At 45.3% G+C, this 17,445-nt stretch overlaps 1 protein-coding gene across 4 annotated transcripts in view; it reads right to left on the bottom strand.

Annotated features, from left to right (window-relative positions):
- Nucleotides 1–17,445, bottom strand: part of LOC138266439 (clathrin heavy chain 1-like) — a 378,407-nt gene that overhangs the window by 92,018 nt on the left and 268,944 nt on the right. For all 4 annotated transcript variants that reach the window (XM_069215209.1, XM_069215208.1, XM_069215207.1 and 1 more), the window contains exons 27-29: nucleotides 8,866–8,997; nucleotides 7,292–7,402; nucleotides 6,346–6,516 (exon numbers count right to left, since the gene is read on the bottom strand). In XM_069215209.1, coding sequence (XP_069071310.1) covers nucleotides 6,346–6,516; nucleotides 7,292–7,402; nucleotides 8,866–8,997 — 414 coding nt within the window. The remainder of the gene's footprint in view (nucleotides 1–6,345; nucleotides 6,517–7,291; nucleotides 7,403–8,865; nucleotides 8,998–17,445) is intronic.

Here is a 17,445-nt window from a genome sequence, read left to right on the forward strand (position 1 = left end):
CCTAGCATGCTGAATGAGCCTTTTTGCCAAAGATGGAAGTATGACAAAGACCTTACTCAAGAGTCTCAAAAATCCAAAGCAGGTGGCAGAGATGTTCCTAGCATGCTGTTTGAGCATAAGTAGGGGATCTAGCCAAATTCCTAGACTATTAATATATTTCTTTGGGGGGTGGCGGGGGCAATTCTATCAGGGCGCTTGGCATTGTAATAAGCTTGCCTGGTCCAGAGTAATGGCCCAAGATCATTATCTCTGTTTTATCACTGTTAAGTGGAAGCCTACTATCCGTCATCCATCTTGAGACTGCTTGTAAGCAGGAGGACAATGAAGAGTTCTCCAAGGCAAAGTTCGATGAGAAAGAGACCACCAATTGGGTGTCATCTGCATAAGAAACCAGTGATAGTCCAAAGGATTCCACCAGCTCGGCCAGAGGGGCCATATATATATATATTAAACAGCGTGGGGCTGAGCGATGAACCCTGTGGCACTCCGCACCTATAGTGGAGTCTATCCGAAAAGTAGGATCGGTCAAGGACCTGGAATGATCTACCCTCTAAAAAAAGAGGTAAGCCAAGAGAGAGTTAGACCCTCAATTCCAATTTCCTTCATCCTTTGACCCAACACCTGGTGATCTACGGTGTCAAAGGCCGCACTCAGATCAAGCAGTATCACCGCCGTCATCTGGCCCAGGTCCATGCGCTTCCTAGCCTCTTCCATTACTGCGATCAGGGCTATCTCAGTACTATGACGGGGTCTAAAGCCCATCTGAGTAGGGTGAAGGCAGTTATTTTCCTCCAAAAAGGTAGAAAGTTGAGTGTTAATATGCTTATCTAATATTTTGGCCGGAGTGGGTAATAATGATATGGGTCTGTAATTCTTGAGTGCAGCGGCATCCAAGGTAGGTTTCTTTAACAGTGGGTTGACTATCGCGTGTTTCCACTGACCGGGTACTGAACCACTGAATAATGACACGTTCAGTAGTTCCGTCAGGGCCGGAACAATAACTGAGGCCCCCCGAATTGATATCTGAGGGGGAGCTGGGTCCAGTGGAGATCCTGATTTGAGAGCGATAAGAAGCGAGGCAACCTGCTCCTCTGATAGTGGGATGAACTGAGAGATAGTGGCAGTACCATTGTTGGTGGAAATATCCCGACCTTCCGACCTAGCCTTACAGGTAGGAAGGTTCGAATATATATAGATAATTTTTTGTTGGAAGAACACAGCCAGCTTATTGCTGTGCTCTACCGAAGCTACAGTGGGTCCTCCTCTAAAGGAACCTGAATAATTTCTTTCAACACCTGAAAGACCGCTTCTGTCAGCATAGTATATACTCTGTGCTGATTTTATCTCTGCGTGATAGTGTCTGATCGCTATCCTATATGCATCCCTGTCCGCCAGGTCGTATGATTTTCTTCACCTTCTCTCTAAGCCTCTACACTTTCTTTTAAGAAGATTCAGGTGAGGGGTGAACCACTGAGAACCAGCTTTCCGGCGACTCCTGGTTTTTGCCCTATAAGGGAGTAATCTATCTAAGCTGTCAGTAATGCAATCGTTAAATGCCTCAGCTTCGATAACCGTACTGTTAAAGCAAAAGGGTTTGCGGCTTTCCAGCACTCCAATCCAGTCATTGGTACTAAGCTTGTGCCAGCGCCTGCTGGACTGCACAGTTGGCTGTAAGCAACCCCTTGAGGTGGTAATGGCTAATTCCAAAGAAATTAGAAAGTGATTTGACCAAGCCAAAGGAAGAGGGGGTTTAGAAGTTAAAGCTAATAAAATGCTAAAAGCTAGGTCGATGGTGTGCCCTTTATCATGAGTGGGGCGTCGCACCAATTGCTCTGGACCCAGAGCATCCATGTCACCAAGAAGCCGTCTAGGTTTTCAGCATGGATGTTGAAATCGCCTAAAATAGTGAAATTGGGCCTCTTACATACTGAATCTGTAAGATCCCACAGCACAATGCCCTTCTCCAGCACAGTGGGCTCTCTCTGTTACATTACTAGGTTAATTTTTGAGTCAAAACATGGTGAACCTACCCATGGCTTATGGTTTCTCAATTTTCAGGGCTTTTTCCTTTAGTTTTTGAACAGGAGTTACATTTTTCAATCTTAGGATCTAGCGGAAAACAATTGACATAAAGTGTGCATATTTTAAATGCTAATTTCTGTAGCACTATTAGCAGAACCTGAATGGTCCTCCACAGTCTCCTAAAAATCTAAACAGATGTGCGCAAACCTATGTGCGCAAACCTATGTGCGCAAACCTATGTGCGCAAACCTGTAGGAAGTTGGCTCTGTATGCACTATTTCAAAGTAAGGAATAGTATGCACAGAGTCCAAGGGTTCCCATTAGAGGTAAGATAGTGGCAAAAAGAGATAATACTAATGCTCTATTTTGTGGTAGTGTGGTCGAGCAGTAGGCTTATCAAAGGAGTAGTGTTAAGCATTTGCTGTACATACACACAGGCAATAAATGAGGAACACACACTCAGAGACAAATCCAGCCAATAGGTTTTGTTTTAGAAAAATATATTTTCTTAGTTTATTTTAAGAACCACAGGTTCAAATTCTACATGTAATATCTCATTTGAAAGGTATTGCAGGTAAGTACTTTAGGAACTTTGAATAATTACAGTAGCATATATACTTTTCATATAAAACACAAATAGCTGTTTTAAAAGTGGACACAGTGCAATTTTCACAGTTCCTGGGGGAGGTAAGTTTTTGTTAGTTTTGGCAGGTAAGTAAATCACTTACAAGTCTCAGGTTTGGGTCCAAGGTAGCCCACCGTTGGGGGTTCAGAGCAACCCCAAAGTTACCACACCAGCAGCTCAGGGCCGGTCAGATGCAGAGGTCAAAGAGATGCCCAAAACACATAGGCTTCAATGGAGAGAAGGGGGTGCCCCGGTTCCGGTCTGCCAGCAGGTAAGTACCCGCGTCTTCGGAGGGCAGACCAGGGGGGTTTTGTAGGGCACCGGGGGGACACAAGTCAGCACAAAAAGTACACCCTCAGCAGCGCGGGGGCGGCCGGGTGCAGTGTGCAAATACGCGTCGGGTTTTCAATGGTTTTCAATGAGAGACCAAGGGATCTCTTCAGCGGTGCAGGCAGGCAAGAGGGGGGGCTCCTCGGGGTAGCCACCACCTGGGCAAGGGAGAGGGCCTCCTGGGGGTCACTCCTGCACTGAAGTTCCGATCCTTCAGGTGCTGGGGGCTGCGGGTGCAGGGTCTTTTCCAGCCGTCGGGATTTTAGAGTCAGGCAGTCGCGGTCAGTGGGAGCCTCGGGATTCCCTCTGCAGGCGTCGCTGGGGGGGCTCAGGGGGGACAACTTTGGTTACTCACAGTCTCGGAGTCGCCGGAGGGTCCTCCCTGAGGTGTTGTTTCTCCACCAGTCGAGTCGGGGTCGCCGGGTGCAGTGTTGCAAGTCTCACGCTTCTAGCGGGGATCTTTAAATCTGCTCCTCTGAAACAAAGTTGAAGTCTTTTTGGAGCAGGTCCGCTGTCCTCGGGAGTTTCTTGTCCTCTTGAAGCAGGGCAGTCCTCTGAGGATTCAGAGGTCGCTGGTCCTGGAGAAAGCGTCGCTGGAGCAGGTTTCTTTAGAAGGCAGGAGACAGGCCGGTAGGACTGGGGCCAAAGCAGTTGGTGTCTTCTTTCTTCTTCTGCAGGGGTTTTTCAGCTCAGCAGTCTTCTTCTTCGGTAAGTTGCAGGAATCTAAATTCTTAGGTTCAGGGAAGCCCTTAAATACTAAATTTAAGGGCGTGTTTAGGTCTGGGGGGTTAGTAGCCAATGGCTACTAGCCCTGAGGGTGGGTACACCCTCTTTGTGCCTCCTCCCAAGGGGAGGGGGTCACATTCCTATCCCTATTGGGGGAATCCTCCTTCTACAAGATGGAGGATTTCTAAAAGTCAGAGTCACCTCAGCTCAGGACACCTTAGGGGCTGTCCTGACTGGCCAGTGACTCCTCCTTGTTTTTCTCATTATCTCTCCTGGACTTGCCGCCAAAAGTGGGGGCTGGGTCCAGGGGGCGGGCATCTCCACTAGCTGGAGTGCCCTGGGGCATTGTAACAAGAAGCTTGAGCCTTTGAAGCTCACTGCTAGGTGTTACAGTTCCTGCAGGGGGGAGGTGTGAAGCACCTCCACCCAGAGCAGGCTTTGTTTCTGTCCTCAGAGAGCACAAAGGCTCTCACCGCATGGGGTCAGAAACTCGTCTCTCAGCAGCAGGCTGGCACAGACCAGTCAGTCCTGCACTGAACAATTGGGTAAAATACAGGGGGCATCTCTAAGATGCCCTCTGTGTGCATTGTTTAATAAATCCAACACTGGCATCAGTGTGGGTTTATTATTCTGAGAAGTTTGGTACCAAACTTCCCAGTATTCAGTGTAGCCATTATGGAGCTGTGGAGTTCGTTTTTGACAGACTCCCAGACCATATTCTCTTATGGCTACCCTGCACTTACAATGTCTAAGGTTTTGCTTAGACAGTGTAGGGGCATAGTGCTCATGCACATATGCCCTCACCTGTGGTATAGTGCACCCTGCCTTGGGGCTGTAAGGCCTGCTAGAGGGGTGACTTACCTATGCCACAGGCAGTGTGAGGTTGGCATGGCACCCTGAGGGGAGTGCCATGTCGACTTACTTGTTTTGTCCTCACCAGCACACACAAGCTGGCAAGCAGTGTGTGTGTGCTGAGTGAGGGGTCCCTAGGGTGGCATAAGACATGCTGCAGCCCTTAGAGACCTTCCTGGCATCAGGGCCCTTGGTACCAGGGGTACCAGTTACAAGGGACTTACCTGGAGGCCAGGGTTGTGCCAATTGTGGAGACAATGGTACATTTTAGGTGAAAGAACACTGGTGCTGGGGCCTGTTAGCAGGGTCCCAGCACACTTCTCAGTCAAGTCAGCATCAGTATCAGGCAAAAAGTGGGGGGTAACTGCACCAGGGAGCCATTTCTTTACAAAACCTATGTGAGCAAACCTATGTGAGCAAACCTATGTGAGCAAACCTATGTGAGCAAACCTATGTGAGCAAACCTATGTGAGCAAACCTATGTGAGCAAACCTATGTGAGCAAACCTATGTGAGCAAACCTATGTGAGCAAACCTATGTGAGCAAACCTATGTGAGCAAACCTATGTGAGCAAACCTATGTGAGCAAACCTATGTGAGCAAACCTATGTGAGCAAACAGACATTCTTTGAACTTGAGTATGGTCCATCACCTCAAGAAAACCAATCTATTTCCTCAGTTGATGCTGAATTTGATGTCCCATTCGAGCTCAATCTTACAACTCCCTTCTAAAGTACAAACAAAACCTCAGTTTTTGGTAAAAACCCAAATAATTAAAAAAAACATCAGCAACACATTTGCTTGCTTCTGAACTTACAGCAAACAAAGTCCAAAGATGATGTAGTGGGGAACTGCAAGCTTACAGCTTATGTAATACTAGCTCGAACTATGATTGATGCCAAACAGAAAACCACCTTTTTGTTTTTAAAGAATTCCTGAACCCATCTCCTAGGTAATAAATAGTGCAAAACATGTGAACCCAGAACAGGTTCACAGTGCAAAACTCCCTGATCTCTTTCTGTTAGTCCACAAAATAAGTTTTCTTAATATACTGTAACCAGCTGAACAATGTTTTAAAGGGAGGGTAGCTCTGTATATAGCTTCTTCCATAGCCTTTCCTGCCAAAGAGTAAAAAACACAGGCCTGCACTGAAACACACTCATGAGAAGAAGCTGATTTTAAAGAACAACGTAACAATGTGTGTTATGTGAACAAAATAAACAAGACAAGAGGATTCATGGGTCCAAAGTACTTGACGTGGACCTCTTGGAATTCAGACACTAGATTTGGAGATGTGTTGTGGAAAACAAAGAATAGTTTGACGCTGCACTAGACTACGCTCTAAAATGGCAGGACAGAGGCATAATCTGAGTAGGTTCAAGTTGCAAGAGAATTAAGAACTAGAGATGCAGAGCTCAGCTAGGCAGTATGCTGGGGGGTTACAAAGGGTTGGCATTATGTATTTTCCTATGCACATAGCTGTGGGATGTATCCTGTTACCACAGAGATGATGCTATTAAGGTGGAGGGGGGGGGGGGCTTTCTAAGAGCTGTATATCACGAGAGCTGAAAGAGAACTGAAAACCAGTAAAGTCGGTTCACCTGACAACAGGTCCAAGGAAACCGCAGACTTGGATAATGCTTGCTCCAAAAAAAGAGACAATTTCTGTAAATATTTGCAGCTGTTAATTGTTGCAAATACCTCTGGAGAAGCTATCATGTATGAGAAATCACTCAAGGTACACATATATTGCTGGCAGTAATGTGGATAATGCCCCATGACGGAACTTGCCTTGTAAAGACGGTCTTTCTTGCAAAGCTCGACACTCTGTTTCCAGCGGTTGTTGCCTTTGTACAAATAGGCTGCAATTCGTCTGAACTCTATCAGCTCGTGCTTCTCCAGGCGCTGTGCCAGGCTAATGTTGTCGAAGTTATCGTAGGCATCAATGGAAGCCCGAAGACCCTGAAAAAGTCAAGCACACCATCACATCTTTTATGGATTATAGGTAGAGAGACACCCACTGTAACAACCACCTCTAGTTTGTTCCACAAAGTAATACCTTGTCCATACAAAAAGGGGCACTACAATGCTGAAATGCCTCAAATATTCCACTTGTAAATGGCAACATACAAAGTAGACAGCCTAGTTTAGAGTTTAACTGATTGGATTCCAGAGAGCTGCCATAAGTATCCAAATGTAGCAAGTGAACTGATGTATGTCTTGATTGAAAAATACAATCTAAAATGTAAAACAAATGATTTCTGAATAAGCAGACAATGGTATTTTAAAACATGGCTGTGGGGGTCCTTAGACCGCACTGGTGCTTCGGAATGTGAATGTAATGATAGTTTCTGATGAAGGGGGCAAGCGTTTGACCACCAGGGTAGCAGGATAAGAAGAGCTAACACACAAGTCATGCATGGAAAATGTACTGTTCAAGTGCCATTCAAGCCTCACTGGATGCAGAGGGCATCTGGAAGTTCACATCTGTGCAGATTTGGTGCTAGGCTGCTGAACGTTAAGACTCTGATAAAAGGGAAACAAGGAACGCATTCCATGTCTGCTTCAGGTGGGAGGGTTATCCTACACAGTGTAATCAGCCTAGACCGTGACTGCTGGGCATAAAGGCTTTGGACACCAGGCTTTATTTAGTTTATCACATAGGGCCTGTGACAAGTCTATGTTGCCTGCCATATCTCATATTGCAATAATGGTTGCACCCTGCACCTCTCCTCACCTGATAATCCTCCTCCTCTGTCAGCAGATTGTTCAAGGCCTCATTGACACCTTTGTTGTTGTGGTTCTGCACCGAACGCAAATATGGTTTCACAAGCGGCAACTGGTCCACCTAGTCAGTCAGAAATAGGAGTAACTTCATTAAAAAAAGGTATGTGTTGTCCAAAGGTAGGAAACACACTAGAGTTATTGGAAACAGCAAGCTAAACATCCATGATAGCACAGCATGCAAACCTTATTCCACAACTCTACTTTTGTAATCTTTGCAATGAGTGAAAACGTTTTTTATTAAAAAAAAATAAAACAAGCATTAGTAAAGCTAAGAAATCTCAGTTCAAAATAAATACACTTGACACATTAGCACATTAACAAAAAGAAAAGATGATGGACGGAATGCGGTACAAATAAAACATTAACTTCCAGATCTGTGTTGAATCCACCGTTTTTTTTCTGCTCCCCAGCCACGCCAGTTTGGAACCAGCCATATGCAAATCAGTATTGAACCTGCTCCCAGGGGAACAGTCCAGCCTGAACTGCCAGGCCAGGTCCTCCCTGGACCAGAAACAAGCATCCTGGGACCAGTTTTGGGGTATCACCCCTGAGCAGCCGGGCTAGCTTGAATCTGGTGGCATACCAAGCACGGGACCCACGTCTGGGCATACCCTTCCCACTAAGGATGACAAATGCAAAAAGAACAGAGGAACGGAATGCAGAACAAATCAAACATTCACTCCTCTGTCACAGATCCGGGTTTAATGTATTGTTCTGTTTGCTCACCATGCCATTCTAGTTTGAACCCAGCCAAATGCAAATCAGTCTTGACCCTGCTCCCAATAGGAACAGTTCAGCCCGAACTGCCAGGCCAGGTCCTCCCTGGACCAGAAACAAGTATCCTGGGACCGGTTTTGGGTATCACCAATCATCAGCCAGACTAACAAATCTGGTGGCATAGTGAGCACAAAACCCACGTCTGGGCAGTCACATACCTTAGGGCAACAAATGCAAAAAAATCCTGTTCTTGGAGTGTTAGCACATTAGATCACATAACAAGAGGCCAACAGGAGTAGACGGATGGGCAATAGTTGTAGTCACTCATGTAGTTCAATGAAAGTACCTGAATGGAGGTGGAAGAATATACCCAGGTAACTAGTTGCAATGGATATTCCACTGGGTAGAGGCAAGCCTTGAATAACAAGGTCTCAGGCCAATATCTGAAAATGCAGGTTCAAGTAAGCCAAAGGCTAAATGGGGTAGACTCAAAGCCCACTCTACATGTGTGGTTAGAAACATGGCAATTGGACATCTGCACCGTCAAGAGTACCTCAAGCAGAGAACAGGGCTTTCTATTCATTTATTTCTCGCAATTCAAATTAAATAATTATATCTCTGGTTGCCTGTCATTTCTTTAATAAGATCAGAAGGTTGCTGGCAAAGTACTTCTCAAAGAACTAAAGTACGAGCATGCCTTCCCTAGCAGATGTAACGGACATCAATGATATTCCTGTTTGTACATTAAAATGGCCACACCATTCATAACTTTGTGGGATGTTAAAAGGTTCAGTATTGAATGCTTACCTTGGAGAAGTAGCTGACAGTCCTAGTGTGGTCTAGTCTAGGCGATAACACCATCAGCAAGTCATTGATGAGGAGTGGTTTAAAGTCGAGGTAGTACTGCAGGGCTCTGTAATACAGCTCCACGTTGGCAACCTGTTGGAGAGACAGGGAAGAAATGGACAGGTTGAGGGTCACATGATGCCTGTACAACTAACAGCACCACAATCTGTTTAAAGGAGACAAACTTATGAGGAAGCTGGATACATGCTGAATCTCAGGACTAAAATCAGAAATTCTCCCCCGGGAAAGGCACAGTTCATATTCACTTAAAAATACATGATCAGAATGGAATCATTATGAACGTTCTCATGATCTCAGGATGGACACTGCAGCCATGAAAGATCTCAAGAGTCAATGCTTATGTGCATGATGATATAATAACTGCAAACTGCTACTATATTCCTTGAAACCAAAGTACTAGTAACAGCAAGCTACTGCAACATCCTACTTCCATTGGAAATGTACCTGACCACAAACACTAAAAGAGTCTGCGATGATTTAGTGGCCACCTCACCAGTTTCTTGAAAAAATAAATGTTTCCATAACTCTAAGACAATACTTCACTATACAGACACTAAGATTCGTGCACGTTGTAAGCAAAAAAACAGATATCCAGCAAAGCCAGAAAGATCAAGCAAAGCAAATACAAAACAAAGTAAGACTGAGAGGATTATTTCATAATTGGTATATCATGCACTCGTCCTATTAATTTACTCAGAATGACAAAGTATGACAGACACAAGATTCCTTGAATACGTTTATTCACATTGATTTAGGCTACGTAGTGATGTGCAGCTAAGACAGTTTTCTCTAGTTATGAACGCTGGACCCTCACCCATCGAGGTGGCATGTTTTACCACGGGGTTCACTTCTCAACCTGAATAATGATGTCCAGCCAGGGCGAAATAGGAGCTCTCTACTAGGAGACCTGTGGGTTTCCATGCTCTTTTGAAGTGATCCTTTCTTTGTCTCAACCTTTGGCTGATAAGCTGTCCCTGCTCTGATCAACGTGGATCACTGGGGACCTCTACATGTAATCAAATGAAAATGTCACTTACCCAGTGTACATCTGTTCGTGGCATCAGTCGCAGTAGATTCGCATGTTCTGCAATAGCTCGCCATCTGGTGTTGGGCCGGAGTGTTACAAGTTGTTTTTGTTCGAAGAAGTCTTTCGAGTCACGGGACCGAGTGACTCCTCCTTTTGTCTCCATTGCGCATGGGCGTCGACTCCATCTTCGATTGTTTTTCCCCGCAGAGGGTGAGGTAGGAGTTGAATTGTAGTAATAGTGCCCATGCAATGGAGTGACTAAGTATGCACTTATTTAAGGTTGAGATGATACATATATAAATAATTGAAGGTAACTTCCAAACTGCTACAGGCTCCCGGGGAGGCGGGTGGGCACATGCGAATCTACTGCGACTGATGCCACGAACAGATGTACACTGGGTAAGTGACATTTTCAGTTCGATGGCATCTGTCGCTGTAGATACGCATGTTCTGCATAGACTAGTAAGCAGTTATTTCCCCAAAAGCGGTGGATCAGCCTGTAGGAGTGGAAGTAGTCTGAAATAATGTTCTTAATACGGCTTGACCTACTGTGGCTTGTTGTGCGGATAACACGTCTACACAGTAGTGCTTGGTGAATGTGTGAGGCGTAGACCATGTGGCTGCCTTACATATTTCTTGCATTGGGATGTTTCCTAGAAAGGCCATGGTAGCACCTTTCTTTCTGGTTGAGTGTGCCCTTGGTGTAATGGGCAGCTGTCGTTTAGCTTTAAGGTAGCAGATTTGGATGCATTTAACTATCCATCTGGCTATACCTTGTTTTGATATTGGGTTTCCTGCATGAGGTTTTTGAAATGCAATAAATAGTTGTTTAGTCTTTCTGATGTTTTTTGTTCTGTCAATGTAATACATCAATGCTCTTTTGACATCTAATGTATGTAGTGCCCTTTCAGCTACGGTATCTGGCTGTGGAAAAAACACTGGAAGTTCCACTGTTTGATTTAGATGGAACGGTGAAATAACCTTTGGCAAAAATTTAGGATTGGTCCTTAGGACGACTTTATTTTTGTGTAGTTGTATAAAAGGTTCCTGTATTGTAAACGCCTGAATCTCGCTTACTCTTCTTAGGGAAGTAATGGCGATGAGAAATGCCACCTTCCAGGTTAGGAACTGTATGTCGCAGGAGTGCATGGGTTCAAAAGGTGGACCCATAAGTCTAGTTAGGACAACATTTAGGTTCCATGAAGGAACAGGTGGTGTTCTTGGTGGTATAATTCTCCTAAGGCCCTCCATGAATGCTTTAATGACTGGTATCTTATATAGGGAAGTTGAATAGGTAGTCTGCAGGTATGCAGATATTGCTGCAAGGTGTATTTTAATGGAAGAGAAAGCCAGGTTAGATTTTTGTAAGTGAAGCAAGTAACCCACTACATGTTCTGGAGTTGTGTGTAATGGTTGTATTTGATTAATATGGCAGTAGCAAACAAACCTCTTCCATTTACTTGCATAGCAGTGCCTGGTGGATGGCCTTCTGGCTTGTTTTATGACTTCCATACATTCTTGGGTAAGTTGTAAGTGCCCGAATTCTAGGATTTCAGGAGCCAGATTGCTAGATTCAGCGATGCTGGATCTGGGTGTCTGATCTTTTGGTTGTGCTGTGTCAACAGATCTGGCCTGTTGGGCAATTTGATGCAGGGTACCACTGATAGGTCTAGCAGCGTTGTGTACCAGGGTTGCCTTGCCCAAGTTGGTGCTATCAATATGAGTTTGAGTTTGCTTTGACTGAGTTTGTTTACCAGGTAAGGAAGGAGAGGGAGAGGAGGAAAAGCGTAAGCAAATATCCCTGACCAGTTCATCCATAGGGCATTGCCTTGGGATTGTTCGTGTGGGTATCTGGATGCGAAGTTTTGGCATTTTGCGTTCTCCCTTGTCGCAAACAAGTCTATCTGAGGTGTTCCCCAGAGTTTGAAATAAGTGTTCAGAATTTGGGGGTGAATTTCCCATTCGTGGACCTGTTGGTGATCTCGAGAGAGATTGTCTGCGAGTTGATTTTGGATCCCTGGTATAAATTGTGCTATTAGGCGAATTTGGTTGTGAATTGCCCAACGCCAAATCTTTTGTGCTAGCAGGCTTAACTGCGTGGAGTGCGTCCCCCCCTGCTTGTTTAGATAATACATTGTTGTCATGTTGTCTGTTTTGACGAGAATGTATTTGTGAACTATTATTGGTTGGAAAGCTTTTAGTGCTTGAAAAACTGCTAGAAGTTCTAGGTGATTGATATGCAGTTTTGTTTGATGTACGTTCCATTGTCCTTGTATGCTGTGTTGATCGAGGTGTGCTCCCCACCCTGTCATGGAAGCATCTGTTGTTATTACGTATTGTGGCACTGGGTCTTGGAAAGGCCGCCCCTTGTTTAAATTTATGTTGTTCCACCACAGAAGCGAGAGGTAAGTTTGGCGGTCTATTAACACCAGATCTAGAAGGTGACCCTGTGCTTGAGACCACTGTGATGCTAGGCATTGTTGTAAGGGCCTCATGTGCAGTCTTGCGTTTGGGACAATGGCTATGCATGAAGACATCATGCCTAGGAGTTGTAATACCATCTTTGCTTGTATCTTTTGTGTTGGATACATGCGTTGTATGATGGTGTTGAAATTTTGAATTCTTTGTGGACTTGGAGTGGCTACTCCCTTTGATGTGTTTATTATGGCTCCTAGGTATTGTTGTACCTTGCGCGGCAGAATGTTGGATTTTGTAAAGTTGACGGTGAACCCGAGTTTGAAGAGGGTTTGTATGATCTGATTTGTGTGATTTGAGCACTCTATGAACGAATGGGCCTTGATTAGCCAGTCGTCCAAATATGGGAACACATGTATTTGCTGCCTTCTTATGTGTGCAGCGACTACCGCTAGACATTTGGTAAAGACTCTTGGTGCGGTTGTTAATCCGAAAGGCAGTACCTTGAATTGGTAATGTATTCCTTTGAATACAAACCTTAGGTATTTCCTGTGCGATGGGTGTATTGGTATATGGAAATAAGCATCCTTGAGGTCTAAAGTTGCCATGTAGTCGTGTAGTTTTAGCAATGGCAATACTTCTTGTAGTGTGACCATGTGGAAGTGGTCTGATTTGATGAAAGTGTTCACTACTCTGAGGTCTAGGATTGGTCTCAGCGTTTTGTCCTTCTTTGGTATCAGAAAGTACAGTGAGTAAACTCCTGTGTTTATTTGTGTGTTTGGCACTAATTCGATTGCATTCTTTTGCAATAGTGCCTGCACTTCTATCTCCAGGAGATTGGAATGGTGTGTTGTTAAATTTTGTGCTTTTGGTGGTATGTTTGGAGGGAATTGTAGAAATTCTATGCAATAACCATGTTGGATAATTGCTAGAACCCAAGTGTCTGTAGTGATTTCCTCCCATGCTTTGTAATAATGACCTATTCTTCCCCCCACTGGTGTTGTGTGGAGGGGGTGAGTGACATGTGAGTCACTGTTTAGTAGTAGGGGTTTTGGGGCTCTGAAATCTTCCTCTATTTCTAGGGAATTGCCCTCCTATATATTGTCCCCGAAAACCTCCTCTATACTGTCCCTGGTAACTGGACGGTGTTGCTTGTGAGGTGCTGGCTTGTGTGCTTTGACCCCGAAACCCCCCTCGAAAGGGCGTTTTACGGAATGTGCTGTAATTCCCTCTGCTCTGCGGGGAGTAGAGTGCGCCCATGGCTTTGGCAGTGTCTGTATCTTTTTTGAGTTTCTCAATCGCTGTGTCCACTTCTGGACCGAACAGTTCTTTTTCATTAAAAGGCATATTGAGAACTGCTTGTTGAATCTCTGGTTTAAATCCAGACGTTCGGAGCCATGCATGCCTTCTGATAGTTACAGATGTATTAATTGTCCGTGCAGCTGTATCTGCAGCGTCCATGGAGGAGCGGATCTGGTTGTTGGAAATGGTCTGTCCCTCCTCAACCACTTGTTTTGCCCTATTTTGTAAGTCCTTGGGCAGATGTTCAATGAGATGTTGCATCTCGTCCCAGTGGGCTCTGTCATAGCGCGCAAGTAGTGCCTGGGAGTTCGCGATGCGCCACTGGTTTGCAGCTTGTGCTGCGACTCTTTTACCAGCTGCATCGAACTTGCGGCTTTCTTTATCTGGGGGTGGTGCATCTCCAGATGTGTGAGAGTTGGCCCTTTTCCTAGCTGCTCCTACAACGACAGAGTCTGGTGGCAGCTGTGTAGTGATGAAAACCGGGTCTGTAGGAGGCGCCTTATACTTTTTTTCCACCCTTGGTGTGATTGCCCTACTTTTGACCGGCTCCTTAAAGATGTCTTTTGCGTGCCGGAGCATACCAGGGAGCATAGGCAGGCTTTGGTATGAGCTGTGGGTGGAGGAGAGTGTGTTGAATAAAAAATCATCCTCGACCTGTTCTGAGTGGAGGCTTACGTTGTGAAATTGTGCTGCTCTAGCCACCACTTGAGAATACGCGGTGCTGTCTTCTGGTGGAGATGGCTTCGTAGGGTATGCCTCCGGACTGTTATCTGACACTGGGGCGTCGTATAGGTCCCATGCGTCCTGATCTTGGTCACCCTGGCTCATGGTGGTGTGAGCTGGGGAGTGTGATGGAGTTTGTGCTGGTGAGACGTTAATCACGGGCGGAGGAGAGGGTGGTGGGGTAACTCTTTTCACCACTTTTGGTTGTGGTGTCTGTTCAGTCTGGAACTCCAACCTTCTCTTTCTCCTAATGGGGGGGAAGGGTGCTTATTTTTCCTGTCCCCTGCTGTATGAAGATACGCTTTTGCGTATGGTCCACATCAGTTGCTTGTAGCTCTTCCTCAAACCTATGCTTTTGCATTTGGGAGGTTAGCGAGTGCTCTTCTGTATAAGAGCCTGAAGCTGGGTCGCTTGCAGTTTGTTTCGGCATCGAAACCCTGTCTGCGTGTTTTTTCGGCTCCGAGGTGACTTTTTTCTTTTTCGGGGCCGAAACCACTCGGCGTCGATCTGCTTCGGTGCCGCTGTCTCGGCGTCGAGCCGTGTCCACACCGGCATCTCGGTGTCGAGGCTGGTCTCCAGCACTTTCTCGGTCCCGAGAAGGCTGCGTGCCGGTGTCTCGACCGGAGTCGGACGACCTCGGCACTGTTTGGGCCTTTTTCGGTGCAGACGGTCGGTCACCGAATTTATGGGTGGAGCCATGGCCGGATGGCAGTGGCGTCCCCTGGGCCTTGTAAATGTTTCTCTGTGTGGTTTTCGACGTCTTACTCACGGTTTGTGTATCGTCGAATCCTTCGGAGTCTGAGTCTTGGATCGAGAAGGTACCTTCCTCTTCCTGTTCCTCGAACTCCCGTTGGGCTGTCGGTGCGGACGCCATCTGAAGTCTTCTGGCTCGACGGTCTCGGAGTGTTTTTCGGGACCGGAACGCACGACAGGCCTCGCAGGTGTCTTCGCTGTGCTCAGGTGACAGGCACAGGTTGCAGACCAAGTGTTGGTCTGTGTAGGGGTATTTATTGTGGCATTTGGGGCAGAAACGGAACGGGGTCCGTTCCATCGGCGTTCTTCAGCACGCGGTCGGGCCGACCAGGCCCCGACGGGGGATCGAAAAACTACCCCGAAGGGCACCGGAGCTCTTCGATCTTCGATGCGGTGTGGAATCTAAGTACGCCGATCCCGAACGCAACAATACCGACGAAAATCTTCCGAAATTAGCTAATTTTCCGTTCCGAAACTCGGAGCGACAGGAACACGTCCGAACCCGATGGCGGAAAAAAAACAATCGAAGATGGAGTCGACGCCCATGCGCAATGGAGACAAAAGGAGGAGTCACTCGGTCCCGTGACTCGAAAGACTTCTTCGAACAAAAACAACTTGTAACACTCCGGCCCAACACCAGATGGCGAGCTATTGCAGAACATGCGTATCTACAGCGACAGATGCCATCGAACATTACATTTACCCAATTTGTCTGATTAATTTCTCTCTATGGTAAGGCTAAAAAGGTGGTGGATGTAGAATACGATTTCATTTTCTTGTAAACATGTGCCACCCAATCCAAAGAGCCCCAGCCAGGGTTGATGGCTTTTATCAGGGCAGAGGTCACATAGTTTTACTGTCCACTACACACCATTGCAGTTACTGATGTAATGCAGTTGTCAGAAGTGTGTGTGGTGAGAAACAGCAAGTACAAAACCAGCAAATGCTTCTTAATCTTCCACTGATTCTGTAAGCGTAGAATAACTTAATATTTCAAAAATTACCACAAGCACTATCACACACTGTGTAGACACATCATGCATTGATTTTTAAATTGTTTTGAGTTTCCTAGTCATAACCGTCTAGATATGTAGTGGGGCCCCAAAAGGAGAACATCATAATGGTTCAATAAAGACAGTTCTTCTGCTAGTATAAATCCTTAAACTTATTCTGGTTAAGCAGTATTGCAGGTAATGCTTAAAATGGCTACAAAAATGACTGAAATGTATCTTCATTAGAAACAATTTGAGGTGTTTTCACCCTCGGTTGAGAGAGAATTCGGTGGGCATTGGAGGGTTTAGCGTCATTAAATATAGAAACATGTCTAAGCTGCAAATCAGCTCTGAAAAAAGGTATTCAAGAAATTATGTTTCTATCTACTCTGTCTTGCTAAGCTTTGTAAAGCAGCACACAAGTTACTAGATTCACATGCAGACAAGGTTGGAGATCATATTACTTAATCCATGCAACAAATACAATGATTATTATAAGGCAGGCAATCAAACTACATAGGCCTAGACAAATGACTAACTGGGCTTCTCATTATTACTTGTTTTTTTAAATCTTTTTATTGATTGTCTTGTAGTACAGCGAGAACAAGCAGCTAAGCATCATCATCAAGCACATTTACAACTGTAATGTAACACATAAATGGCTAATCAAATCTCTAGGATACAGTGTCTATTTGACATCAGAAAATGTTACAACTATCAAATTAAGCATATTACAGTTTATACGGGTCTGTCGGATTTAAACATTTTGTCACAGGAGAATAGACATAAGATGATTATTATGGACCCAATAAGGGACCAGCTGCATACATTGCTAAAATTGGAGAACAATATTATATTATGATAAAATAGTACAACAATGAACAAGTGGAAACCTCAACTGTGGACCCCTAAACCGCCTTCTTTGTGAGAATCCTGGGAAGGAAAAAGAAGGGGAAAAAAAGCATATACATAGATCCAGGACCATTGCATCGAAAGGGCATTCCCCCATGACCACGGGAGAGGGTATCAACTGGCGTACAACTGGCATTTGACATTCTTGTCTGTGGCAAAGAGATAGAACTCTGGTTTGTCCCAGCGTGAAAAAATCTTGTCCACTTCCAGTTCCCACTCATGGCAACTGTCCTTTGCTCTGCTGAGTGCACCTGGCATAGTATGGTTCATGCCTGACACATGTTTGGCTCGAATGGTAGATTTTGTGAATCGTGAGCCAATTCCAAAGAGCTTGTGCTTCTTGAGAAAAGGACAAAGATCAGGTTCTTACCCGTCTGTTGGTGTAATACATGCTAG

This window comes from Pleurodeles waltl, chromosome 11 (genome assembly GCF_031143425.1).
Source record: "Pleurodeles waltl isolate 20211129_DDA chromosome 11, aPleWal1.hap1.20221129, whole genome shotgun sequence".
In the NCBI taxonomy this organism is placed as follows: Eukaryota; Metazoa; Chordata; class Amphibia; order Caudata; family Salamandridae; genus Pleurodeles; species Pleurodeles waltl.